The sequence below is a fragment of the Cryphonectria parasitica genome, assembly GCF_011745365.1.
Source record: "Cryphonectria parasitica EP155 unplaced genomic scaffold M406scaffold_8, whole genome shotgun sequence".
In the NCBI taxonomy this organism is placed as follows: domain Eukaryota; kingdom Fungi; phylum Ascomycota; class Sordariomycetes; order Diaporthales; family Cryphonectriaceae; genus Cryphonectria; species Cryphonectria parasitica.
Window position 1 is genome coordinate 3,189,204 of NW_024468916.1, and position 10,633 is coordinate 3,199,836.

A 10,633-nucleotide genomic window follows, 5' to 3' on the forward strand; every position below is an offset into this window, starting at 1 on the left:
TCGCAGCGCCATGTATAAATCTTGATGGACGTCGGGTTTTTCAGCCATTGTGAATGTAATTCTCGCAGACTTGAGCCACCTGCCAAGCGGGAAAGTTGCTGATGTCCAAACGACGGAATAGACCTTCGTTGTACATATTGTTGACTTCGCGCAAGGTCTCCTCATAAAGAGGCTTGTGATCAGGGAAATGAAGGTACCACTATGAATAATGTGGTTAGTTACAACTTGGTCGACAGTGTGGACTGAAGAGCTTCGAGCTTGCTTATGACAGATGACATTCTTTGAAAGGGGCCTCCACTAGAAGATAATAGCTTACTCACCAGATCAACTTTGTTAATTTTCAAGCACCTAGGGACTCTTCAATACCGCGACATAGGTATACCGGTCGATGAGAGTCTGCACTCGGGCTAGGAGTTGCTGCTGATGCTTAGCTTGGTGGCCAGTATAAGAGCCCGCTCCTGCCATTTGAGCTCTGCAAGATATGCCTCAGAAACACTATTGCTGTAACTGCGCGCAGGACCTATCTCATTAAAGTCAAACTGATAAAACATTCTTTAGGATCTCTTCAGCATTGTTAATGCTGGACATGCAAGCCAATTGATTACTTTGGTATAGCTTTGAACCACAGCACTCTGGAGGATCTGAAGTACCTGTCTTGCCTAGAGTCATAGCGCGGAAGACGAGCTTCACATCTGGATTCGCCTATTCCACCATTGTTGATAGTAGAGTTGAATTTTTTAATTCTAGATTGAAATAATGAATAGGGAATTAGAAATCGTTGATGATTTGAGATTTATACCTTTTATAGTTATAGGCTTTACTCACTCATAAAACAGCTAGATTTGATTTGCTTCTGCATTTCCCAATTAGCAACTTAAATGACAACATCACTAACACCCAATTGAATATATCATCGGGACTTGTTCCTGAGATAACAAGCTGCTTACTATGTAAGTAAGTCATAGTTACTAAATCCTAGAACAGGAACCACAACTTTTTCACTTTTCAGAATGCTACACTAGAAAGCGGTTTTTATTAGCTTCAAATCGCTACAATGCAGGACGTGGCTGGATCTACCTGAAAGATGAGTCACTAGGGGTAAGTTCTGGCTAATCAGAAATTCCGGCTACATCTGCTGGCCATACCGCCTTTTCAACCATCTCTATAGCTTTTACTTTTCTCAACGAATTTCTATCTAAACGTCTTGGTCTTCTCACAGAACCTTCATGAGACTATTATGAAAATCTACAAATATTATAAGCCAGCTGATGTTATTGAACCTATCAAGAACTGTAGTCTGAAGAAACTCTCCAGAAAGAATAATTAGAATATGTCAAGACGTTCTCAAGAAGTTCGTTTGGAAGAAAGAGAATTCCATGAGGCAGCTTAAGAAACCAGTGAAGCTTTCTGTCAGCAAACAAAGGGAAGCAGCTGACTGGACCCCTATTTAGGTACGTGTCTTAGGATATTCAAAATGCAAAGTCATAATACTTTCATTGTCTACCAGGCTACGTAGGTCTGTTTCGCGGCTGGGGATGTGCTTTGCAGCCGCGACGACATTGGTGAGATCCATGAGGTCTATTTGAAGAAGGTCGATGTTGGCCAAGGGTTGCATTATTTTATATTAACGATCGCTGCTGTTTCATTGTCTAATAACTAGGAGCATACATGAACTTGGACGCCGTGTTCTGCTAGGTGGGCTGATTTACATTAGCCTCTGTAGGCTAACGAGATCCGCGACTCGGGCTTCGTGGCCAGAAGGAAGAGAGGAGACTCATATCCCGAAGTTCCTACCTGTGAGTACGAATACGTTGCTTTTGACTTTAAAGACAGTGTCGGGATGGAAATTCATGTTCGAAATGAAAACTTATTTCAATGTGCGAAGATATAATACTCAAAAAAGACAGTTATTTTTGATATTACCAAAAGATGCATCAAGATTAGCATGTTAGTACGATCTTGCTATTGTTCTGATTAGATTAACATCTATTCGAGATATTTGCATCCTGGATTTTATTCTGAGCACAGATAGCATAAGTACTCTAAAAGTGACTCCAATCAAGTTAGAAGCTCTAGTAAATTGCTGGAACATTGAGCAGCAATCCGTATCCATCATTCTAGCACACTGTATCAAGCAGCTATACAATGCGAGAAATCTTTTGCTGCTAGATGAACTTTGAAAGGAGCAGCTTAATTCTGTCCTCCTTCTCTGTCCAGATAAACTCATTCCTCCTCCAAACCAACGCTCTCCGCGCTCTAGAGGTCAACCGTACTTACTCTCACCGTTCTCGTTACGCCGCTCAGGTGTGATAAGAAAGTTATCCGCGTCATCTCTATCTTACCCAGCCGAAATACTCCCTTCAACAATCTTGCCCATCACTCTTCACACATGGTGCCGCATAGCAACTGGATCGATCTGTTTCCGTGGGATGAGGGATGAGGGATGGGCCGGCAACACCTTCCACGAAGATGAATTGTGCGCCGACCGCATCGACGGGCTGTGACAGGGCTTCCCCGACGGTGAGGTCGAGCGACGCGGCATAATTGCGTGGTCGCTACTCTAGTCATCACTTTTAATTTGTTATGTTGAATGCCGGGCGAAGTAGTAAACGAGGCTGCACATTCAACACTTTCTTTTTATATTTTTTAGAGGTTTTGTGTGCGCTGAGCTAGGCTGAGGATGTTTATATATAAATAATTTACTCGTACACATGAGCCGCCACCTTTTTTTCTTCCTTTTTTGGGGGGGGGGGGGGGGGGAGAGACTATAAATACAAAGATAGCGACACCAAGCCGTCTGGCCTGTCCCTATCTCTGCTCAGATCACGGGTTGGGGGATGTCGGAAAGGATTCCGCTAAAAAGCGGTGGTTTTGTGCAGGGTTGCCGGGGATGTTAGAGACGACGAATGGGTGGCTGATGGCAAGAGGCGAGGAGCCATCTGTTCATGATAACTACACGACACATGCAATTGTATAATATCTGGTTGTCCGGCCACTTTTTCGTCATGGGCCGAGCTGGATATTTGGGCCCATAAATAGTATGCATTCACCTGAAATGGCCCACTACTCCTTTTTGCATATACTACTCTACATAAGATTTTGCGAAATGTCGTAGTTCCAAATCTCGTCCCCATAGCAAGCGAAAATCGGTTAAGTTGGCAGGAATTAGTCACACCATTCATTTATCCTATTGTGAGAGACGAACCACTCATCTTCATTTCGCTCTAGATTAGTTTGTTTACAATGTTATGCAAGTTATTCGATTTGATTAACTTCAAGGGTTCTGTCAATTCATTATACAAGTCACAACTTATATAAGTTAACGCACCCACTTCCGGGACCCCCGGTTCCGGACCCCCCTGGTCAGCCACACCACATATATATAATATATTGAATTTATTCTTTTTTCAGTTCTATGAGCCCACTACGATGCATTCCTCTTCATCCGTAACTAATTCGATATCGCTCTCTTCAACCTCGCTTTCCTCTTCAGGTCTAGCTGCTTTTTGAGCCCTCTTAACAGCTCTGATGCCTGCAAACTTCGAATTTGGACTTGTATCAATCTTCTTTCTTTTTGAAGGCCTAGAAGCCTCGATCTGTGCTTTAAATGCCTGATTTTTGCTAAGAGCTTTAGCTAAGGCTAGATCTCTCTCATCCCACGCTTTCTGAATCTTTCTGAACAGTAGGCATTAGCCTGAAACTATAAAAAGTTAGCTATGGTTCTGTTGTAACTGCTAGTATAGATCTCGAGCTTTTCTAGGTGTTGAATATATATCCGATTGAGATAGCAATGGTTTCAGAGTAAGCTGAGATGCTTTCAGTTATTCTGAGCTTGTATTTGCATAGATTTGCAAGCATTGTTAACTGTTCTCGAGAAGAAGAGGGCTTAAGAGTGATTTGATAAGGCTGATAGGCTATAAGCTAGTTGCTTTCCATCCAGATCTGATATTCTGAGCAGAAAAACTCTCCTTGCAAGCTAGGCAATAGATCTCAAGAAATAAATGCTTTCCTTTGATTGTTGAATCGCTCCATTAGCTCAAATAGTTAACTCTTCTTCGATAAGCTTTCTTAAGAAACGAAAAGATACCTAGATCAAGAGGTTGAAGAACGTATAAAGTATAAGAAAGCAAATAAAGTAATAGAATATTGTTCTGAAAACATTCCTATATGAATTCAGTAGTTGTATAGCTGCTGTAGCTATCCAGGATTAATAGTCTAGCTTCTGAGGGATCCTCTGGCTAGCTGCTTGGAATAAAGATCTTCTTCAGCCATTCAAGCCCTGTTTCATTATCAGTCCATCCATTTATTGTTGCAGTAAACTGCTAGCTCTTGAATAGAGCTAGTTCGAGAGGAAATTACTGTTATTATACAGATTTTCCTTTGAAAATAACCAGAGGAAGAAGGTGAGTGCTAGAAGCTGAGATACATTCGAGGAAGGAAGTCCAGATTCGCGATCCAGAATCTTTTCTCTTGATCAAACGTAAAGAAGAGCTCCTAAGAACTATGCTGTTCTCTCCCTAGCCCTCTATTATCCCAGCCTCATCCATATTCCATCTATTTGCTAGCTTGATAGCCTGAATATCAGGAAGATTGAAGAGATGGAACCAGAACCTTATTACCTCTATTATTGCACCATTTGTTCGCTCTACAGCTATTCGTCGAGCTCTCTGGATCTTAATCTCTGGATTCCGCTATAAAAAAGCCTCAGCCTATCGCTTTCCGATAAGCTGAGTATCTCCCTTGATCCCAAGAACTCTCTAGGCAAAGATCCGTAGTTGTAGATAGGTTGGCAGCAGCCCTAGAGCAGCTTGAGCAAGAACCCATTGGGCTAGTTGAGCTTCTTGATGATTAGAAAGTCTCTAGCTTGCTTCGTAGGCTGTTTTATGTAGTTGTAATCCAGCTAGGCGGCGAAGAAGAGTAGTCTTGGGAATACCTCAGGCGGAGAAGGCTTTTTTGATTGACAAGCCTTTTTCGACATCAGCAATAGCCACAGCCACTTCTTTTTCGCTGTATAGCTTAGTTAGAACTTGATGAATATACAGTTAAAAGATGAAGTTATTCTAATAATAACTGGAGGAGAAAAGAAAGAGTGTCAAAGGGGGTTCAAAATAGCGGTGTGGCTGACCAGGGGGGTCCGGAACCGGGGGGGGGCCGGGAAGTGGGTGCGTTAACTTAAGCGCTATAATATTGATATTGGGTTCTAATACCTAGCGGTCCAGGTTTGTCTTTTCGCGAGACTCGTTGTATGCTGCGTGTTGAGTGGGTTATAACAATAGCGGATGACCTATGATTGTGCTGTATATCTTTTTTTTCTTTTCTTGCAGAAGCTCGGAAATGCAGACTTCAGCCCGAGCAACCTCGCAATTTCCGAGTGCAGGCCAAGCCAGGATTGCCTTACGTACCCCCGCATTGCTGATATAATCGCCACATAATATTTATCAGTGACGTATTAATAAGAGCTGCTGCTGCTAATTCATTCCTAGCTTTTATATTCCCAACTGTCGTCACGCCAACTACACAGGAATCTTGAACCTGTCACTCCTAATTACTTCAATCTAGGCAAAATGTCTTGGAATACTTTACTTGTCCTCGCGCTTGCCAGTCTTGGCAGCGCAGGAACGGACCCGCGTATCCAAGTGGCCGTGACATCTACAACACGCATCACTGGAGATATCAGCTACACTCCGGACGGTCGACTATTCCTGCAATGGAATACCTACATAAATGGCACGACTGGGCCATCACTCACAGAGATGCTGCCTGATAATACTACCGTCGCCTACCCAAACGAGGAATGGAATTCTTGGAATGCTAGCGACCCTACGATGGACCCTGCGACACACTTCATTAAAGTTGCTGCCAATCGCCTTGGGCCCGATGGGAACTTTTATGTTCTCGACAACGGATACACGGACACGTACGGCCCAAAGCTTGTTTCTTTCAACCTGACTACAAACGAGCTTGCCAACACATGGCTGTTGGAAAACATGACTACCAGCGGCTCTCAGTGGGACGACTTTCGCTTCAATGGTGATATGGTTTACTTTACCGACTTGAGTGCTGCTATTGGCATCCTCGATCTGACTACCGGGTCCACGCGTCGTGTGCTGGAAAATGACATATCCACCACGTCCTACTTTCCCATGTCTGCCGTGGGCAACCTTATGTCGCTGGACGGAAGCTATAGCTTCACCAACTCAGACCAGCTCGAGGTCTCGGCCGATGGCACCTACTTTTATTATCAGCCCTGCAACGGCAATCTCTGGCGTATTGCTACATCTCTCCTTGACGCGGCGCTGTACAACGACACTGCTGCCGACGCCCTGTCCGCCAACGCCGAGCCCTACGCTCCTACACCGTCTACTGGTGGAACAGCTATCGACGCCGATGGTACTGTTTACTCCAGTGACGCGAATCGCAATGCTATCTTGAGAATCTTCTCGAATGGAACTATGGATACCCTGGTCCAGGACGACCGACTACTTTGGGTAGATGCGATGTGGGTTGACTCACAGAACCGTCTCTGGATGCCAGCAACTCAGCTGTTCCTGGGCTCAACCTGGAATGACGGCGTTGATGCCTATAAGCCGCCTTTCAATGTTTTCACAATCGATATTGGTGTTGGCCCTTCGCCGCTGGACCACGCGTAGAAGCGCCGGGGTATTTGGAATTTGCAGTAGACAAAAGCTTATTCCGTAGAATTATCCGATATTTCATATGATTTTACTTGAGACAACGGTTTTGCTCGTCTTGTCAGTCAAAATCATCTTCTAGACCAGACTTCTTTTTCCTGGATAGGGGGAGTGGCTTGACGTGTGAGAGAGAGAGAAGGGGACAAAGATGACGAGTCTTAGTGGATTTAGGTACTTATCGCAATATCTAATTTAAAATTTATAAAACGACTAGGTTGCGAGAGTGAGTGAGTGGGCTTGTTCACAAATGATTGTAAAGCTGCGTCTTGTGCGCTGTACACAACTTATACATGTACAAATTTGGGACTTATCTACTACTACATAAGATATGTACAACTAGCTAAGCCTAGCATGATCAAGCTTTCAGAGATGCCACCCTCGGGTTTAGTTGCCAACGTAGACCGCTACAATCTGTCCACCAAGAGACTCGTCTGTCTCGCCAGTGTCGCCGGCAGTGGTGACGTAGAGCCAGCCGGCATCGGCCTCTCCACGGCCCAGCTGGCATGCGGTGGGCCTCTCGATCTGGGTGCTGTTCACAGAGCCGGCAATGTAAACGCCGGTGCTGGTGGCGGGGTCGATGCGCTCGATAGCGTAGGCGGCGCTAGTAGCGGCGTAAAGGTAGGTGGAGGTCTCGGCGGCTAGGAAGGCCGCGCTGTCGTAGTAGGGTGGATAGACGGCGAGGTCGTCCCAGCCCTGGCCGGGCAGATTCGCGACGGCCAGGACGGCGTCTGCTGCACCATTGTCGGCGGCGTTGCCGGCAGCGTCGATGGCGATCTTTCCCATGATGTTCTGCGCTGTGTTGGTGAAGTAGAGTGTCTTGCCAGCATCGCCGACCTTCAGGCCGTTGATACCACCGGCCAGGGAACCCGTCTCCATAGACATGAGCGTCTTGTTTTGGATGCCGGGGGCGTATGTGCCGGTCTGGGTGTTGATGGACCAGGTCTGGCCGAGCGAGGAATCGCCGGCGATGATCAGTGACGTGTTGAGGGGGTGGGCACTGAGGCCATTGAGGAAGACAGCTCCCTCGATCTTGGAGAAGAGAGTCACCTCGGGGTCGGAGGTGTTAGAGAAGGTGACAGTGAAGATGGCGTTCTCGCCCTCGCTGTAGGTGAAATTGCCTGCGATAAAGTAAAACAGGTCGGGGGTCTCGAGAGACTCAGCGATGCCGAACAAGGACGAGTAGCCGTATGTCTCAGTGAGGTTCTGGATGAGCACCGGCTCGGGGGACGCCGCAGAGGGGTCCAGCGAGTAGAGGCACGCATAGGGCTGCTCAGGCATCAGCAGCAGGTTGCCATTTGAGCGAACCGCAATGTTCTCAACCCATGTGCCTGGGGGAAACTCGTAAACTGTTCTAGTCGTGTTGGCAGTGGACGTCGCCGCGGCTTTTGATGCTAGCAGGACAGAAAGAAGCGCGGGGACGTTTGCGAAATGCATGATTACTATGATGCCAACGACACAGAATGTAGCTGCCGATAACTTGGACGAAATGTATTATCAATTACCGCAGCGCGTGGACAATGATGACCGTGAATCGTGTTATGGCAGTAGCAGGTGATGTCAGCCTACCTAGATATATGACTATGGTACGATAGTACAGCCCTCTGTATCTAAAAGTCGTCGCAATTGTCCCCATATTTCCAATCCTGGTTCCTTGTAGCATTCAGGGGACGATACCGTCACCGAAACCCCACAGTTACATTGTTTAATGCCGAACTAGTCATGCTCCTTGTTCTTAAATCGGGTCCGAATTGTTTCCGAGGCCAGAAAACTTTTAGCACTTATAATAGCTATAAGGGGCTCGAGTGGGGCATATTGATGTACAATTGCTAGATGGAAGTGAAGGAGACAGGAATAGCAAATCATGCGGTTTATCATGCGATAGCTCAAGATCAAAGAGGAGAGATATGAGCCAAACGCATGTCTCTAAGAAATTGCTAAAGCCAGATTCGCACTTTTCTCTTGAATCCACACAACGTGTGGGAGGAACCAGTACTCATATATTTTCATCCAGCCGAAAGAGAGCCACTTTTACTCACTGCTGATTATAGTATCGCACTACTTAGCTACAATATTATGTATTCCCATATATGTGTATCATATACTTCCAGGATCTTAGCTTGAGCATCAATATTGTTGATGAGCGCGTGCATCAAATTTCACAAGAAGCTGACTCAGCCTTTAATCCAATCAATCTTATGATATATTCATTATAGGTTTGTTTCAGCTCAACTAGGACCGAATGGTAAGAAGTAAGCAAAGACATCAAGGAAATACTCGCTGGCGCAGGAGTTCCTCTCAGTAGTAGGACTAAGATAGTCAGAGATACCAGTAGTGTTGGTCATGAAATAACTATTGAGGTCAGCATTATAGCAGTTAAGGGCGTTATAGAGGTCCTATGCACGACTGTGACAATATTCCCGGACCCCTCAAAGTCTTTAACAAGCACCTTGCAAGCGCTCTAGCTTACTGTCCACTTCAGGTCGCTAGGACCTAATAGCTTGCCCAGGATTCCGAATTATGGAATATATTTTATAAGAGCTAAAAGAGGACGTGTATATGACAGGAGATGATTATAACGTTTTCCTAAACTTGTTAAGCATTGCTTGCGAGTTTCTGTGAAAGGGAATAGGTTTATATGACAAAGATAGGATGAGATGAGTAAACCAAGCACAAACCAGGATAATAGAAGAGCTGTTCTGAAAACAGATAGCAACCTTGCTAATGCAGTTCCTGAAGCTAAGGTACTGAAATAATCTGAGTGATCTTGGAAATGTGAAAGAATTCACATCAGCTCAAAGGCTCTTATCCTCTTCTCCTACAGAGAGACATAATCTCGACAAGAAACCTGCCAAATGCTCATTCACTAGAGAGGAAAAGCGAGACGATAATGCTTTTCTTTTTGTTTCAATCAGGATAAATAACAACCACAAACATTTAAGCAGTCTGAGTGAGAGTGGCTATCATTGATCAGCTTGCTGAGACAAGCAGTAATAATGATACTGTGGCGGATTCAGGAAGGACGCCTGTTTCTAGCCTACTGGCATCAATAAAGTCCTCCTAGCTAACCTCGACAAAACAGGCCCAGAGGGCATATTCACGCTAGACATTATACTAAAGGTCAAGAGTTAGGCAGCTAAGGATACCATCAACGCTTCACCTGCTAATAGCAACTAGGAGAGCAGGTAGATAGGACGAGTTGCAACAGCTGAATATGCAGTTACAGCGCTGGCTGTACTTACTCACCACGGGTCGTGCTTGTTGTCAATATTGGACAATGGCAAAGATGTTGGTGGGGAATGGCTGGGCGATCTAGTAATGTGCACTGCTCAACTCGCTAGCAGCTGAGTGCAAGTGTGGTGGGTCAAAGTGTAGAGAGCAATAGAGAAGATAAGCGCCAGTGATCCAGGAATGTTCATGTCGTTGTCGTCGCGCAGCTTTTGCCCCCTCACTCGGGGACTATCTCGCGCGTGATGAAGTGGCCTTGCCCTATAGCAACAATGCGATCGTTCTAGCCAGCCTGTGCACATCTGTCAGTTCCATGCGTACTGCTATGCTATTATACCTGAGCTTGCAGACAGCATCCTGGGTAAAACCCTGCTTGTGAGGGTATTAATAACTTTTGAAAGAAGCTAACTAACTTCACCTCAGTCTCGACAGTTCCTATGGCTGAGGGCGCCTTCTTCTTCTTCCAGATGAAGGCAAAGATATTAGATTAGCCTATAGAGCTAATATTTAAGCGGGAGTTCGGTTATATAGAGCAGTCAGGGAAAGGATCTTGCTCTATCAGGTGCGGAATTGGCATCCATAACCTCATCGAGGAGCATGCGGCTGAAGTGGAATAGCCTGCCCTTGAGCCTGAACCTCATATCTACTGATAGAATTTGCATTCTGTCCGAAGACTTTAACAGGTAGCACAGCATAGCAGCGACGACTTGTATGGT

At 45.4% G+C, this 10,633-nt stretch overlaps 2 protein-coding genes across 2 annotated transcripts; one reads left to right on the plus strand and one right to left on the minus strand.

Moving 5' to 3' along the window:
- Positions 1-5,753: 5,753 nt before the first annotated feature.
- Positions 5,754-6,650, plus strand: M406DRAFT_342689 (uncharacterized protein; the record flags this gene model as incomplete). The annotated part of the gene is made up of 1 exon (XM_040921797.1): positions 5,754-6,650. The coding sequence occupies one exon, from the start codon at positions 5,754-5,756 to the stop codon at positions 6,648-6,650; it is 897 nt and encodes a 298-aa protein (XP_040773018.1).
- Positions 6,651-7,076: 426 nt separating this feature from the next.
- M406DRAFT_74957 (uncharacterized protein) lies at positions 7,077-8,126 on the minus strand (the record flags this gene model as incomplete). The annotated part of the gene is made up of 1 exon (XM_040925785.1): positions 7,077-8,126. The coding sequence occupies one exon, from the start codon at positions 8,124-8,126 to the stop codon at positions 7,077-7,079; it is 1,050 nt and encodes a 349-aa protein (XP_040773019.1).
- Between the last annotated feature and the right edge of the window lie 2,507 nt (positions 8,127-10,633).